This window comes from Pseudoliparis swirei, chromosome 4 (genome assembly GCF_029220125.1).
Source record: "Pseudoliparis swirei isolate HS2019 ecotype Mariana Trench chromosome 4, NWPU_hadal_v1, whole genome shotgun sequence".
NCBI lineage: Eukaryota > Metazoa > Chordata > Actinopteri > Perciformes > Liparidae > Pseudoliparis > Pseudoliparis swirei.
In genome coordinates this window covers 12,384,346-12,402,458 of record NC_079391.1, presented here as the reverse complement: position 1 = coordinate 12,402,458, position 18,113 = coordinate 12,384,346, and the positions used below count along the sequence as shown (strand labels likewise).

The 18,113-nt window shown below is 40.0% G+C and overlaps 1 protein-coding gene across 3 annotated transcripts; it reads left to right on the top strand.

Annotated features, from left to right (window-relative positions):
• The first annotated feature begins 4,645 nt into the window (after positions 1–4,645).
• btbd10b (BTB (POZ) domain containing 10b) lies at positions 4,646–14,404 on the top strand. Of its 3 annotated transcripts, none has more exons than XM_056413198.1 (8): positions 4,646–4,720; positions 9,560–9,756; positions 10,215–10,524; positions 10,696–10,798; positions 11,729–11,849; positions 12,148–12,345; positions 12,445–12,555; positions 13,417–14,404. In XM_056413198.1, the coding sequence occupies exons 2-8, from the start codon at positions 9,606–9,608 to the stop codon at positions 13,731–13,733; spliced, it is 1,311 nt and encodes a 436-aa protein (XP_056269173.1). In that variant the 5' UTR covers positions 4,646–4,720; positions 9,560–9,605; the 3' UTR covers positions 13,734–14,404. The 3 variants fall into 3 exon arrangements, with proteins under 3 accessions (XP_056269173.1, XP_056269175.1, XP_056269174.1); XM_056413200.1 differs by having other exon boundaries at positions 9,557–9,756; XM_056413199.1 differs by lacking the exon at positions 4,646–4,720 and adding an exon at positions 4,915–5,282.
• Positions 14,405–18,113: the final 3,709 nt, after the last annotated feature.

Sequence of the window (18,113 nt, the reverse complement as noted above, 5' to 3'; positions counted from 1 at the left end):
ACCCTGCTTCAAGGAAGAAGACAAACATTTGGTTTGGCAAAGAAACTGTTGAAAAGCTCCAAGAGGACTTGGTGCACACTCATCTATATGATAGATTGCTGCACTGGATTCTACCCCCTCGTGAGCTTCATAGTTGTTATCCAAGCAGTACGGTTACATGATGTATCCTATGTGTTTGTTTGGTTCACAAGCAAAGGTGGGATGATGTCAACAATCTTAATATATCCTGTTTCGTTACATGATATCTTCAAGCGAGGTGACCTCATAACATGAAAAAAGTAACTCCATTTATAGCTTTCTGGGAAAGCATGATACGCTCTTGGTGTCCTTCCATATAAGACCTTTAACGATACAATACAGAATCCAGAGAAATTAATCTGTCGCTCTCTGGATTTATCTTAAAAATAAATCTATACATTCAGAAAACACATTTCACACATTGATTAACTGACTTCTATTTACTTTCTAAAAACATTTACTTATACAGAAGACAACAGGTACACTAAAACATGAAATAAGCAGGAAGTAAGGTGAACAATCTGAAAATCAGAAGCTTTCAAACCCCAAATATGTGAAGAAGCAGCCTATTTACAGCCAATACACTTATATATAGATCAAAGAGATGAATCATTTTTATGAGCATTACTTTCTTTGTGACTTGGGGGTGACCCAAGTTAATGATTTGCGTGCAATTCTTCCCATCAATCCCTTTCAAGTGCTCTTGCACACCAGCTGCATACCATTACTGAGATGGCTCACATTGTGACTGCATGAGGTAATGAGAGCAACTTGTTTGAGTATGCTACACATGTACAACATATCTAGCCTCGTTGAAGCCACAGGTGGTGCTGAGTGTCGTCTATGTGCACGATGGCGAGGGGTGATAAAGACACAGGTCAGCATCAACTACATGGCCTTACATGTACACTGTACCCTTTTGTTTCTCCCAGGAGGACCAACTTGAACAAGGTGTACTGTCCTGTTCCAACAACACCCTGATCGGTGATGTTACACAGGGGCAAATGTTATTATTTAATGAGAAGTATGACATTAAATTAGGATGTGGGTATAATTATATATTCTAATGATTAGTTAAATCATCAATTGCAATGTAAAAACTACATTACACCACTCCAAAAAAAACTAATCACATATTATAAAACGTGCAAAATTGCTAAACACTGCTGCATATTGTGCAGGGGAGCTTACTGACAGAAAGATATAGGTCCTTTTGCGGCACCTATTCAGTCATGGCATAGCCATTCCTTTGCCACATTTAGAACATGTCTTACATGGTTACCTAATGCACCTTGTGACACTGTTACAAGGGTATCCACAACACATATACATCTTATAACTGCAATGCTACTTTACACATTTGAAAAAGAACAAGTCAACTGTATGTTTGTCAAAGCATATTTTTTCATATTTATGTTCAGTCAATTCATTCTTACAGATAACATGCGTGAAACAACAAGTGAGGCCGCTGTGGAACTCAGTGTGCATCACACAGCTAAGAAAACATAATGTGGCTCTAAAAATGGTTGAAGGGACCTTTCAATTTCAATGATGTGTTGTTTGTAATCAAGATTGCACAATCAGTTTGATGAAGACCGGCGGCCTGTGTTCGCTTCACAGCTGATGCAAGATGGAGGAATCTACAGGTTCTACAGTGGGTGATTCTGTCATTGACAGAACATTTGAGAGGTGCAGGAGAACTGTGCAGAGATTCAGTCAAAGAGCATGCAGTCTCCTGACCATCCTGCACTCGATAGTTGTGGCTATCTCTCTTTTGAGATATTCTGTGTTTGAGAAAAGCATCTCAAAATCAACTCTGGATTGCTCTCTTTGCTCCCCATGACCTTTGGATGCTTGCTTGAGGTGAACCATAAAATACATTGCGTTGCTAATAAATTAAGCTTGACAGTCATTGCCATTTCAAAGAGTAAATGCTTTCACTGCAGTCCCGCTGCATGAGACATATCTAGTTAGAGATCAATAAAGAGATTTATTTTACAGAGTGTTTTGTGTCCCATTATTCAGCACGAGGAGTGAAAATGGAATAAATTCAATCCCAGTGTGACGAACTGGGCGCTTTGCAGAGGTGTTGAAAGATGAGTTAGTAGCGAGTGGTGGTGGAGGTGGTGTCATGCAGATGCCTGTCCCCATCGATGCATTGGAAAAGTGTCATCAACATTAACAGTGAAAATGGCTCATTGATGACCAGGGGAGGGCTACGCTGTATATAAAGGAGAGAACCTTTCCTCGCACTAAAGACTGATCAACAAGTTTGACTCCTTTGCCACACGGATACAGAACTATCTCAACAAAACCTGCTGTACTTTTTCTTGGATAAGGACAGAAAATCTGGTAAGAATGCCATGACAGTGGATCAGTAGATGATGTATCAATGTACAATTGGATATGATAAAACATGTAAAAGTGTTATGTTCTGGGACAATACTCTTTTTTTCTAACCACTTTTTTACTTCTCTTGTTTCAGTTGTCCAATATGTTTTCATTGAGGTATTTGGAAATATTGGTTCTGATAGTCTTCCTCGCCAGTTTACATCTAGAGGCTAAACCACTGAGGTAAATTCAGTTTTTAGTTTGTACATTAACTATGTGAAATAACATTATCATCCTCATTTTTACTTCGTGGTGAAAATAACTAATTGAAAAATGGATCGCTATGATAAAAAAAAATGATTGATGATGAACGTCTTCCTTTTGGCATTTTCTATTTATACAGAAAGAGAACCATCAGTGAGGTTCAGCTTATGCACAACGTCCAGGAACACAAACAAGTGGGAGACAGACAGGACTGGCTTCAGGAAAGGTTAAAGGACATAATTGTTGCCAGCGCCAAACCACAACATGGACAATCAGGGATTCCTACAAATATTTTCCCGAATGATGTTCTTAGCTCAAACATGCGCAAAAGTTGAATATAATAATATTTAGCTTTTATCTTACCAAACAAATGCAGAACGTGTTATTTTGTATGTTTGTCTTTTTATTGTTTATATTTTTATTTCTGTTTTTAACCATTATTTTGTTTATTTCATTTATGTTTTATAATGTTGTTTCTTTTAATTTATTTCTTGATTGTATGTTAAATATTTAAACTACTTTAGTTTCAGTATTGTTTTTACATTATTTTGCATTGTGGATGAAAAAGTCTTCATTCACAGGTTTTTAAAAAAGTTAAATATTAACTTATACTCTCCTGTTTAGACTGCAGGTGTCAAGGCGAACTAGTAAAAATACATGTTGTTACATTAATCTGTAATGTAATGTAAATACGGACCAACTACTGTAAACAAGTAGTCTTAAACTGAATGTATTGTTTCACTTGTACATTATAGGCATACTCTCATGTAATTACTTTTTTGAAAAGTAAAGATTTATTTGTTTTCTAGACTTGATTGGCACAACCTTTCTTACTTGTAGCCTTTGCTGGAGTCGGGTTGTCGTCTTCTCTTCTGTTCCTGTTTCTCCCCAACAGTATACATTGTTTTTCTGTGTCAATTCATGAGCCTAATCCTGAAAAAATTCAACACAGATGCTTATTGGGTCTAATTTTTCTGGTGTATTTATATAATTTTGTCTCGTCTTCCATTGCATACAACTAACATATAATAACATTGCATACTACAAAATGTCATGTCTGAATTAATACATTTAAATGACAATTATTTCCTGTGCATCCTGATAAATAAGTGAAAGAGTTCCTTATTATTTTAGATCTGTAACATCTACTCAAAATTACAACTCTGTTAGTTTTTCATCATTCTGTATTTGTAAGAACATAGTATTCTTTGTAATGTTTGATCAAAACAACCAAAGTCTTATGGTGGAACAGTTGAAACTAATTGATTTATAAATACATGTCTTTCCATTATCCTATATCATATAAAGTGTACAATCATCAACTCCAGCCTTTACTTGTTTCCACCTTAGTTGTAATGTATATTTTTTAATGTTATGTCCGTCTGTATTACTGTTTAAATTCTCCCAATAATTAGTTGTATGCTCCAAACTAAGTATTTGACATCATTTGTACATAGTTATTAAAGACTATCGGCTCCTCGTTCAACCTTTAACAATCAAGCCCACATTCAGTTTAAAAACCTATTGCAATTACATCTGTTACTCCGTTTTACACAAAGAATATCAATGTTACAACTGGTGACTCTAGCAAAAAGAATAAACGTTATTTGTAGCCCAATTGTGATTGTTGAATGTGTTTACTTTATAATTTTCCTCCGTTTCATTTCCTTCTCTATGGCTGTTTATACTTTAGGTTTTATGTTTATCTCCTCGTGTGTTTATCTTTTACACGCCTTCGTATGTGCGCACCATAGGGGCTTAAAAAACAGAAAGAAGAAAAGAAAGACATCGCGCACGCACGCACGCAACGTCGCGCGAGATCTCAACACCATTCCTTTTTAGGAAATAATTTTAAAATCGTCCTGACATTGGTGAAAAAAACAAATCGATGACCTTCAAAACATTTATATTTTCAAATTCAATACGCTTTTCAGATAAGGTTAATGTAACAGCAAGTTATTAAACAAAAGACAACAGCTGCACTGTCTAGCTTCGAGTGCGTCATGACGTCACTACCTCACGTCGAACGTCAGTTTTTTGAAAGGAGATGGCTTGTTAGCTGGCGATATATTGGGATTACTCTACAGCGGAAAACGTAGCCAACCAGGTAGCTATTCTTTATATGTTTGCATCATCGTCCTGGAATATGACAGTGTCCAGCCAGTACTGTTCAAATAAAGTTACTAGCCACACGGGTGTCCCATAATATTACGTTACTCGGTCGGACCGCACTGCGAGCAACACCAGCTAATGTTAGCTAGATTGGTACGCTAACGCAGCAAACTAACGTTAGCTAACCTGCTCGTATGCTGACTCGGCCTGAGAGCAACGTGGAGTTGTTTCTGACATGTGTACAACTCTCCTTTCTAATATACCGGAGCGACATTTCACGACAACCGCAACCATCCAGCTTCGTTTCCGTTCAAGTCGACACGACACGTGAACTCAACGCTGTGAAGCCGTGGTCTGTTAGGACCTGATCTGGGGATCCAACTGACTTGTTGGTTTCGCCATTAACCCAGATTGTGAACGGTGAAAGATCCAGACCAGACTCCCCCTGTATGGGTGATGGCAGCACGTCTGCAGTGATATGACAGTAACTCCACTGACACGGAAAACTGGGAACGAAACGCAACGAGCCGACCTCGCAAACTCTGCAAGCACTTGAGGTGAGCAGCTGAACATCGGTCAGACCTGCTGGGAAGTGTCCACGGCAGCGATGTCGTCTAACTCACTGGTCGGAGACAGCATGGATGCTGGGTTATACATTAGTCAAATATTGTTAGTTGAAATTGGAAATGTTAATATGGTATTGAAGTAACACGTATTAGTCATTGCCCAGTTCTTTAAAATATACCAGATGATAATCATGCAATATCTGTGAATCACATTAGTTATATGTATTCTCTTCATGATTTTTGTCTTGTATACAAACACTGGATTATGCACACACACAAATCAGATGAGTTTAAATTAGGGCTGTCAATCGATTAAAAAAAATTACCTAATTAATCGCACATTTTTAAATTGCGATTAATTAATCGCAGTTAAAAGTTCATTCTTTTTAAAGACCAAACTTCACACAGAGCTGTGTTTCAAAGAGGCTCCTACCTATAAAGTGCCAGCGAGGTATTTAATATTATCGATGATAAATTGTTTCTTCAGTGAAACATCAGATTAGTAAAAAAAAAAAAAAAATTTGAGACCCCATTGGTCCTGTCATCATTAACACTGAACAACAGCAGAACCAGTGGCCTTGGTGACTGACTGACATTCACATATGTCACGTTCACCCTCTGGAGGCTGGGGGCATTTTATACATTTTACAAAAACAAAAAAAAATCACCTTTTAAAGGCGTTTGCATGTGACACACCCCCACGTGTTATACATCAAACATTCCAGAACAATCTCAGCTCTATTCAATGAGGCTCAGTTGGCCTGGTGCCGTGTTCTCTGCTCTCTGACTGACAGGCTGCTATAGAGCCTGACCCGTGAGGTGGGAGGTCCTTTGTGATTTACTGAGTGTTCATTGGTTGTTTTTTTCCCAAAATGTTGACAGACAAACGGATTGACCAATCACGTTGAAGGTTTCGTGTGACGAGTTCTTTCCGCGCCGCGTCACCCGACACGTCGCCCCTTCGTTCCTCTGTGTATCAGAGGGGGAAACGGGAGGAGGAGCAGGAGGAAACCCGACTGATTCATCCACGAGTTTAAACAGATTTCTGCTCCTTATTTTCGTGGAGAAATAATTGTTTTTAAAACGGAAACAGTGTTAAACCGTACTGCCGCGGTTTGACACTCGGTTTGAGTGTAAAAACTTCAACGAACACCGGAAGTAAACAAAGTTGCGTTAATTGCGTTAAAATATTTTAGTGCGTTAACGCGGCCAAATTAATCGCATAGATTAACGCGTTAACGCTGACAGCCCTAGTTTAAATACGGTTGACTTTATATAAACATACTCTGCAAGTACACATACCATGAGGGAAGATTGAATCCAGAATACCAACACCGACCCAGAGGGATGACGGTGTCATGCTTTAAGAAATTCTGTGAAAGTCAATATATTGTAAGAAGATTATGTACAATATGTCATAATATGTGTAACTGATGAGGGACCTGTTCTTCAGAATGGCAATGCTATATAGTATTATAATAATAATAATAATAATAATGACATTAAAAGCAATAATGGTATCGGAAATAGTAATGTGACTAATAATAATGATGGTAGCAGTGATTGTCAGTCACGGTATAACCGTTATATATGGAAGCATGCGAGGTGAGACGGTACAAAGAAGAAGAAACATTTGTAATGTATGTTATTGGGACGTTCATTCATACAGAAGGAGACAGGAAGGGAGAGAGCAGCTCAATGTATCCTAATATTCTTATAACATCATTCATAACATCATCCGTAGGCACACACAGCTCGGTGAATTTCCCCCGACTCCGTGTGGATAACGGCCACTTCTAGCGCTACTAAAGTAGCAGCAGCCAGTTTGATTCACCAGTAGCAGGACGTCAGTGATGACGGGCGGAGCATCTCCACACTGATTGGCTTTCGCAACTCAGCGTTAAACACAGCGCTCGGGTCTAACAAGACAAGTATGGAGACGAGTCCTTTGGCTGATGCAATGAGAAGGTCATTAGTCATTTTCACCAGTGCTGTCTCTGTGCTGTGGTGTTCTCTAAATCTGACTGAAATCCTAAGCGTAACTATTGTTTTGTAGAAAGTCACTCAACTGATTTATAACTGCTTTCTCAAAGATGTTAGAGAGGAAGGGCCGGTTAGAGCTGGGTCTACGTACTGTCTCTGACTCAAGGGTCTGCTTCTTCAACGATGTTTCATTTACAGCTACTTTAAAGGACTGTGGTACATTGCCTGTTATTTGATCAAAATATGAATAATGGGGTCTAAGAGTGCAGAAATTGTTGAAGTCAATTGTTCGTGGCTGAAGGGAGAAAAGTCATCTTAATATGTATCAGGGTTTACAGCTGTTTGTTCACCGATGTGTAAGCAGTCAGAACTCGCGTGCGAAATACTCGTGTGTCGTCACTTCGTGGACACACATGTGCATGTTCCATTTTGTATAAAAGTATTCACCCCATCCAGGCAATAAATACTATGTGTTAGACAGACTAGCATGTAAAACACACACACACACACACACACACAAGCAGTCCGTACAGTAGATTACCGATAGAAGACTACATCCCCGTTTTCTTTTTTTCTTATCACATGACGTAATGGTTTATGCATAATGCTTTAGGATGGTGATATTTGTGTATTTTGTATAGGATTTATTTATCTATGTGTTTCTATTATGTATTGTGCCCAAGGGCGGTTAATAGGACCAGGTGCTCTTTCTCATGGCCTGTCTGAGTGTGCATTCGTTGGTGTGTATTGCAATCCCCGACTGGAGAAGCGCTAGAAACTAGAAATGTCACCGGTTGTAGTCATTACCGTTGCATTGAAAATGCGGAAGGTTATGTTTTGATCGCCTTGTATTTATTTATTTATTTGTATGCGTGTTACTCGCATAACTCAAAAAGTAGTAAACCGAATCGCATGAAATTTGGTGGGATGATTGGTTATTATCCGGGGACCATTTGATTAGATTTTGGGATCGATCGGGTCAAAGGTCAATGTCAAGGTCATGAAAAGGTCAAAATCTTCTTTTTACCATAGCACGGTAAATTGTTATTCAATTGGCATGCAACTAATGCCAAAATGTTCATAATGCAATGCCCAATCTTGTGATATGCGAAGGTATGCGCTCTACCGAGTGCCCATTCTAGTTTATAATATGTTCCACTTTGTGTCGGTTATATCTAGCAACGACCACTGTGTGTTCATCCGAAACAACAAGGTTAGTTTGAGCTTCTCTCTACTTAACCCTTGTGTTGCCTTCGGGTCATTTTGACCCGATTCAATATTTAACCCTCCTGTCGCCTTCGGGTCAATTTGACCCGATTCAATGTTTAATGTCGGTGTTCTTTCGGGAGTCAACAAACAAACATAAAGTACCTCACACTTAAACTTGGAAAACAATATTAATTCTAATAATTTTCTGGAGATTTTAATAGCTGGGGTCATATTGACCTCAAGGGTAAAATATGTTAGTAAATATAAAGGTAACAGGAGGGTTAAACATTGAATCGGGTCAAATTGACCCGAAGGCAACAGGATGGTGAAACATTGAATCGGGTCAAATTGACCCGAAGGCAACACAAGGGTTAAGTAACCCTGATCTAATGTAGAGCTCTGGTTCCTCCTAACCTGCAAGGTGCTTTTCCAAGAGCAAATCAGTTTAGCTATATTGCTTTAAAAGGGACTATTGATGGTCCGATGTGATGGAAGGATCGAGGAGGCAGGAGGAGTTAAGACGTGTGTGATTTAACTCGTGTCATGGGGTGCACTGCTGGCCTGTGGTTGCTGGGTCAGTTGGTACTGACTGCACAATTTTACCCAGCAGCCGTACTTGTTGCCTATTTAATTTTCTCTTTGATGAAACTAATAACTTGTGGACTAATAACTTGTGGACTGTTGGTTGTTCTTTAAGCACATTTGACCTGTCAAACACACGTTAAAAGAAGAACCTGTATTCAAAGTCTTTGCGTAATAGTTTTATTACAAGCTTTCCAAATGTGTAAGGACCGGTTAGGATATGTTTTAAAGTCCTATATGTAAGCTTGCTAAATTGAAGGTACATATGTTAATAATAATAATTTACACTTCCTTAACTGTTCAGAATACCAGGCGATGAAGATAAACAGTGACAACCCTGCTCAAATGTAAACGCCTTTATCCCATGTTCTGGCAGATGTGTTTATCATTCAAGGGTTTTGTGCACAGAAGTCGCAAACATTGTAAAATCTTTGTCATGATTTACAACCTCTGGCTTGAGAAAGGCGTGTTAATTCTGCGTTTGTTTTGAGAAGACGCAGTCACGCCGCAGCATCGAGAGGGGAGGCAGAACTGAGGACGATGAGCATGCACGGTGCCAGTGGAGGTTGCGACCGCTCACGTGACCGCCGCCGCTCCAGCGATCGCTCCAGAGACTCCTCACGCGAGAGAGACGGCCAGCTCACCCCCTGTATCCGCAACGTCACCTCGCCCACCCGCCAGCACACCAGTGGTGAGTGTGCAGGGAGAGAATAGAGGACTTATACGGATGTCATGTTCGAGGTCCACCGCTTCCGGCAGCTTCTGTTGGGAGCAGCTCACTGCAGTGATCAACTTGCAGCTCGGACACGGTTCATATCGACCCATTCTGTGAATCAATTCAAGTCAACAGTAATCTACCTGTTTGTGTTGGTAGCAAGACGGCTTGTCGTCTGATCTTCTGGAAACGGGACACATGTTCTGAATGAGATCATTTTTCGTCTGGTTGTTTTAGATTAGATATTACTAACAGTCGACCTCTACAAAAAATGTATACCCATGTTTCTCATTAATGCAGAAACCTTCAAATTAAGCTGCAAAATCATAGAAATGTCTGTCAAAACTGATGTCTGAACACATTTCTGATGTTTGCCCTGTGGTCCATGTCCTACCCGTCCTCTGTGAGTCATTGCTCTGCCTGTTTGTGTGCAGAGCGAGATGGTGGCTTGTCCTCGCGGCCTTGCAGCCCGCGGCCTCAGAGGATCTCTCCCAGCGGCTCCAGCAGCAGCGGGGTGGTGAGCACTCGCAACAGTTGCCTCTCAAGTACTGAAGGCACCTTCAAGAGCTTGGGAGTTGGAGAAATGATTTTTGTCTACGAGAATCCCAAGGAGGGGCTAGCGGATGCCACCGTGGAAAACCGTAATATTCGGACCTCAGAAAGAGTCACTCTGATTGTGGACTACACGCACTTTGTAGTAGATCCTTCCATCTTCACTGCACAACCCAATACCATGTTGGGCAGGTACGGTGTTCTTTGACATTGTTATCTGTCATTACTCATAGCCTCAATAACTGAACTTATTTAATTAATCAGCCATTTACAAATACAAGTTCATATGCATACATGTCAGTATAAATGTGCTATTTCTATTGTCTGTGATTCAGAGGATAAAACAAAGTCTCATTATTTCAGAATGTTTGGATCTGGAAGAGAGCATAATTTCACACGGCCCAACGAGAAGGGCGAGTACGAGGTGGCGGAGGGCATTAGCTCAACCGTTTTCCGAGCAATTCTGGTCAGTTCCTCCAAGATTTTCTCTGTTTTTATCAGCGCCCATGCTATATATATGTATATGTGTGTATATATATATATATATATATGTATGTATATACACACAAAGTACTCAAAACAGCTTCTGTGATAGTTCCCGCTGCAGTAGTTATCTCCAGAACCACATTTTGGCATGATCACACACACACACACACACACACACACACTGAGAGACAGACTCAGCATTAAAACAGTACCAGAACAAGCTGTCGCGTCTGGTAATTGGATCCACCTCACATTAAAACACAATACGGCTCAACAACACCACAAGCAGCCTGCATGATAATAACGCTAAATGCATCTTAAGTACTGATAACTGGTCGTGTATGTTCGTACTATTATCAGTCTAAATGCAGCTAAACTAGATGAGTGAGTGATACAATAATTACTAGAAAAGATGCTGTTGGTGAATTCTTAGAAAAGTTGAGGTAGCTAATGATTAAATGAGGGAGTACTTTATTGTCAGAATCTTCTGAAATGTTATCACAAAGAAACGTACATTAAACTACAGCACAATAATGTAGTTATGCTTAATATGCTGCAGTATATTTAATTGCTTGCCATTTAATATCACACATGCATACGCCATGTTGACGGTCTTAAAGCAGATAACTAATTTCCTGGCAAACTGCGTGCGACCCTGGACCTCCTGAGAACTCATCTTCTTACTGTTTGATGGATTGAGTAATGAATGAGTTTAACCTGTGAAGCTCAACATCTATTGGCTGGCGACAACTTTACCAAAGTAAGATAGTGTTACAAAGTGTGTTATAGAAAGTTGTGAGTGTTTACATGTTCGCACTCTGATTCATTTACGTATGTTTCGTATTATGAGCTCATGGATTAGCACTGTTTTAAATTACTTCCTTTTATGTGATTTATGTCTAATTGACAGGATTACTACAATTCTGGGATAATCCGCTGTCCTGATGGAATCTCTATCCCTGAGTTGCGGGAGGCGTGTGACTATCTATGCATCTCCTTCGACTATAGCACCATCAAATGCAGAGACCTCAGTGAGTGTTTTGTCTGGGGCATTGTAACTGCTAATGTTGCCCATTAACAGTGGACGCTTGAGTCAGCGTTAAAAAGAGACACAACAAGGCTGCCTTGACACTTTCTTCCTGGAAAGCCTGACTCAACAGAAAACATGTTATGCAGCAAAGCAAGTACATGATCATAAATGGGTTCTTTTGTAGGTAGAACCTTCATTTTGAGGTTTATATTTATTTAGTACACAAGTTCAACTCATGGTGGGGAGTTATGAGAGCTGGTATGAAATGGTTTACCTGACGCATTCTCCTTTGTCATCAGGTGCCCTGATGCATGAGCTGTCCAATGATGGAGCTCGGCGGCAATTTGAGTTTTACCTGGAGGAGATGGTACTGCCTCTGATGGTGGCCAGTGCCCAGAGCGGAGAGAGGGAATGTCACATTGTAGTCCTCACTGATGATGATGTGGTTGACTGGGACGAAGAGTATCCACCACAGATGGGAGAAGAGTATTCACAGAGTAAGTGCACACTAATGCATCAGCCAGGCGCACAGGTATGCATGTGCACAGAAGACTGACATGTGATTATGACATTTGTTGTGGTCTTTGTCTTTGCAGTCATCTACAGCACAAAACTGTACAGATTTTTCAAGTATATTGAGAACCGAGATGTTGCCAAATCAGTTTTAAAGGATCGAGGATTAAAGAAAATAAGACTGGGCATTGAAGGTAAGTTGAACTTTCAAATATTAAATAGCAATTCTTCCTGGAGTACTCGGGGCAAGGAAAGAACATGCATACATGACAGATATATTAGGGGTATGGCAGGGAAACTATTAATGTGGGTTAAAAAGGGAGTGGTTACTTAGTGTCTGACCCAAATGAATAAAAGGCACAGTGATGTAGAAGAAGTCAAACCTTAAAAATGATATGATTGGGTGAGTGAGATCTAAAATGATAGAGAAGACGACTGACATCTTGCAGAAGGGAGTTTTGTTTATATTACTGAGAACAATGCTGAGATGCAAGATTGTTTCAACTTCCTTGTTCTAGGTGTGATTTGTGACTGCAATTCAGTCATTAATGCATTAAAGATTTATGGATTAAGTCTTTCAATGTAGGCGACTGTATATTGGACATCTTTTTTTTCTTTAGAAAACAATTCTCTTCTCAATTAAAGGTCCCAACACCTTTGAGGCGTTCTTGTTTCTGGCGATGGGGTTTAAACAAATGTAACAATGTAACAGGCTCAACAGACGTAATGCTGGCCAGTCATAAACAACAGAACACCTCATCGCCCATTTCAAATGAATAGAAAGTAATCCTACGACGTAATCTATCAAATCACACTTCAGTATACTCTATACTATTTATGTTAATGATACTAATGTCATATTATAGGCCATTAATCAGCTGTCTGCTTTATTATATTAACCTTTTAAAAGTGCCCTGAAACATCACTGGTGTGTTAACCACGTCACTTCCTGGTCAAGTAGCTCTTGCCCCATCATTCTGGTGTTGTCTTCTAGGTGAGCATGACTGGTTTACAAAAACTGAGCTCATGATTTGACCACACTGTTCCTTTGGCAGGTTACCCTACATATAAAGAGAAAGTGAAAAAACGACCAGGAGGGCGTCCAGAGGTCATTTACAACTACGTCCAGAGACCCTTCATCCGCATGTCCTGGGAAAAGGAAGAGGGGAAAAGCCGTCACGTGGACTTCCAGTGTGTGAAGTCCAAGTCCGTCACTAACCTGGCGGCAGCAGCAGCCGACATCCCCCAGGACCAGCTGGTGGTGATGAACTCTGGCCCCCAAGTGGATGAACTGGACATCCTACCTGATCACCTACCCGATGGGAATCACAACAACGAGCCTGACCCCGATGCCCCCTCACCTGCTGTCTGAGGACACACTGGTCCTCTCTCAATGCCTCGGCCCCTCTCGTCCCTCCCCCAGCACGCTGCAGCATGGAGGGCCAGGGGCTCCATAACCATATTGCCTTGACACCTCCTTTGCAGCCTTAGAGCCTCAAGAACCTGGTTGACTGTAGAAAAAGAAGCATGAGGGACTTAAGACTGGTGGATGTTTAATATTATTTTTGTTTTTTACTTGACCAAAGGAATTTATTTTTCTGTTTGGGGAAAAAAAAGATCTGTAAAACACTTATTAACATTATTCTTTACAATGTTATTGTATTTGATGGTTTTGGCAGAGCACTCATGTGGTGTCACTGTTTTTTTCACAGGGTTTTATTTTACTGGTAATATTGATTTTGATTGTCTTGGGTGGCCTAAATACTAAATGTGCTTTGGGGAAAATATGACTTTCTGGTCATGAAAAAAAATGTATCGCCGCATAGTGTCATGATCTCTGGTTCAACTCCTCTCAGTAGTCTTCGAATCTTGTAATTGGGTATGTAGTTATTGGCTGGATCTGAAATGTGATGTTCTGCTCTTCCCCTCAGCCAAGATATTAAGCAGAGCACAGGCTGTTGTGGTCAAAATCTTTCTGTGCAAAGCTTGAAATTGTTGTTAACAAATTAAATGTAAAATCATCAAATAAAGACATCAAAATCATTTTTTTGTGTCATCAATCCTTATTCTAAAACCAGCTGATACTTTCAGTAACAACTGTCCCAAGACTGATCACGTTGATGTGATGAATAGAAGAGGAAGTAAGTTGAAAGACCAAACAAGCGTTTATGACGAGCGTTTATAACACCACAGCCATCAGAGCTTGAACCAATCGCGTCTGGATCCGGCTAATGGACAGGAGATCGTTACGGGTTGTCACTTTCTATTGTAATTAGTTCCAGAACACATTTGAAGATTGATATTTTGTTGGAACGCTTCAGCTGTCCAACTATTGTTCTTCGAATCTTTATCCGGTGTGGCAATGCGAAGCAGCCAGGCTCATAGAGCCTCGCAAATGGGTCAAAATACATCAAAATGTGAGGTCTGATCGGGAATTGTGTGTAATGACTTTTCTCAGAGATCGGACCAGCACTTAACCCCCAAAACCCCAGAAAACGTAGAGGAATTGGTCCATTCACTTGAATTGGGTTTTGAAAAGGAAAACGCGAATCAATGCTAATCTTTGTGACCTCAGTGACTCTCCATATGTTAGGGTAGAGAAATGATTTAAAGTTTCAAATATTAAAACAATGGAGTTTATTTGATTAATTGGAAAAAATTTCATATCTAGCACAGTTTCCACAGACTCTTAGTTCGGGTTTCGGAAGATTTCCAGCTGTTTCAGAGTTTATAATGGGTGTGTATGGCACGAGATGTTCAGATCTAGAGTGGCAGATCACTGCTAGAGGGAGCAACAGAATTCTTACATTAAAATTGAGAATTCAACCGTTTGACAACTGTGTTGAATTCTTTAAAATTAATAATTCAGGTGGCTAGATTTTGTGAAGGAAGGAAGGATGTTCAGCAGTTCAGGTCAAAGTGTTTGTGCTTCAACACTTTACAGCTGTTTTCAGCTATTTAGAAAAAGAATGTAGGCTTCAAACTTTAAGATTGTTACATTCCAACGCATTTTCAGCAGGAAATGCTCTTTCTCGTTAACTTGGTCATAATGTCAGATGAGAGGATCAGAGCTGTCAGCTGATCCCCACACGCATGGTGCTGTGTTGGCTATGGTAGTGAAGGAAGTCAGTGGTCAGACATGCTGTTCCAATATCAACTCCCTTTTGGGCCGTGTCCTTTATTCGTTGGCTTCTTCCTCCTCTGTTGCAGGTGTGTATGTCCCATGATCATGGCGGACATGCAGGTCACATGATATAATCCCACCAGATTCAAGTATTGACCTCCTTCAGCTTGTCCTGCAGGCTCTAAAAACTTCCTGACTTCCACTGCTGCTTAAGTAGTGTTAGTGTAGTTAGAAAGGTCTCTGAGTGAGCTGAACGGCGTTACACACTTTTAGAAAGAAAGCAGTGAGTGGAGGTGAGTGGGTATTCAGTTGGTTTCAATGTGCAACCACACCACTAGATGCTTAAAAACCTACACGCTCTCTCTTTTAGGGAAATGTTGTCTAATTTTGACTCCGAGCACAACAGCTGTTTAACAACCGTCAGTTTGTGATTTGAGATTTAAAATTGACAGAAGACAAAAATCTTCCACAATATTGTCTGATGTCAACTATCTGAATAGGGTTGTCATTATTAGTCAAGAGATGGTGATACCTCCATAACCGCTCTTGTGCAATCATTCGCCAAGTCCTCCCAGCGCCTGCCCTCGTACCTTTAGGAGATCCAGGCACCACTTGGAGATCCAGCTTCGCTTTACCTGCAACAGGTCAAGGCTGTTAATGATGTGCTGCTTTGCTTTGATGGTTGAGATTAAAAACAAATAACACATAAGAAAGGGCTCTCTGAATTCAGCACGGTGGCCATTGTGTGTGTGAAGGCAGCAGGCTGTACAGCAGGTGGTACAGTCGTCACACAGTATCTACAGATGTACTTCATTTAGTCAACACTTTCTTTTCATGTGTTGTCGTGCTAGCGGTTAGCCAGTCGGTCTATCATTTTGATCCAGACTTAAAGATCTCCTCAAGACATTCATGGTCCCCAAAGGGTGAATCTTAGAGACGTCGTTGATCCACTCTCTCACAACATCTGCACATCGGCACAACAAGAGGTACAGACAGGCATCGTTCCCATAGGATACATTTTAATGACTTTAGTCATCCCCTGAAGTTTCTTCCAGCAACAGCGGCAGGTCAAGATATACATTCATCACCAATCAGATATCTCAACATCCCTTAAATAAATTGTCACAGAATGTAAAAATAACAAGATGAATCCTTCTGTCTTTGGTGGTCCTTTTACTTTTCCTCTATAGCCACCATCACTGACTTGACTTTTCAGATCATTGTTTGAAAAATCTTGACACCAACAGATTCTTTGCTGTGAGATGTCATGCACATTTTCTTTGTCCCCTGAGGATAATTGCAATAACTTTTATTTTATTAAGCACCATCATTTTATCTAAATTACAATTTTTCGTCAAGTCCTTTTGTTTATGACTGAATACCTGGACAACGATGACATCCAGTTTCAGTTGCAATTTGTGTTTTGTCCTTTTGTCTTGTTACTTAAAAAATACAATAAAAAACTAATTACAACCGATGAAATAATAAAACTACTCTATTTTATAAGTTAATATAACATAAGCCTGGCCAGCAGGTCCGTGCTTAATAAAAATATTATACCACATACAATACAACACTAGAAACAGCAAATATGAAGTGAACGTCATACAACAGAATACGACCTGATATTTATGAGCGAGAAAAAGACAGTTTTTCTTGAAATATTGAAGCATCGGTAGAGAAAATAAACTCCGCTTCTTTGGTCCAAGGGATCTTAAAACTAAACCAGCGGCTTCTTCATGTGATGAATGCGCCGTCTTTTATTCTTGAACTTGTTGCAGCTTTTATTGATCTTCTCTCTCATCTGCACCACTTAGAGCAGACAGCGGCAAAGGGGGACAAGGACAAGTAATGGATCAACTGTCAACGGGTAAGATGAACTACAATACTATTTTCGGCTATTGCAGCAAAGCACTACAATTCCACCAGAGCAGTTCAGACTGACACTCATTAATCAGTGACATCACTAAACATGGAGAGTACAATAGTAGTTCATCGAGGGTCGTCCCTTCTGTAAAATGCACACCCTGCCTGTGACTTTCCACTAAATGAGCAATGTCATCTTCATGAAAATAGTCATTATAATCTTGAAAAATACTATTTTTTACTTTATTTTCTTTTTAAGTGAAATAAAATAATTTCTCACTCACAAAATGAAATCAAAGCGTTACTAAGTTAAACATGAATGATAAGGAGTGTCCACACCTGAACATATAAGCCAAATGTATTAAACTGTTGATGTTGATACGCTGTGGTAAAAAGGCCTCACCTTTGATCTACCAGGATAATCTTTTCATCAATAGCATGACGTGAAACAAACTCCACGGGTTTGACCGTGACGTGATTTTGTATTATTTGAGAAACAGTTTGAGGAAGCAGCCGGCCAACAGCCACCAGACGGCTCAAGTTACATCCGTCACTCTACGCTTCATCATCTGAACAGAACCAGAGCTGTGAATGGTGCAGAAGGCTTCACGCTCTGCTGTGGATAGAGGAAGAATATTCAGGAATAATATTCATGTAACACTAATAATTAACACAAATGTGTAAGCATCAGGCTCTGTTAATCAGCACAACACAATATATTGGTTCAATGTAAGTAAGGGATGCCACTGGAGGAAAATCTTC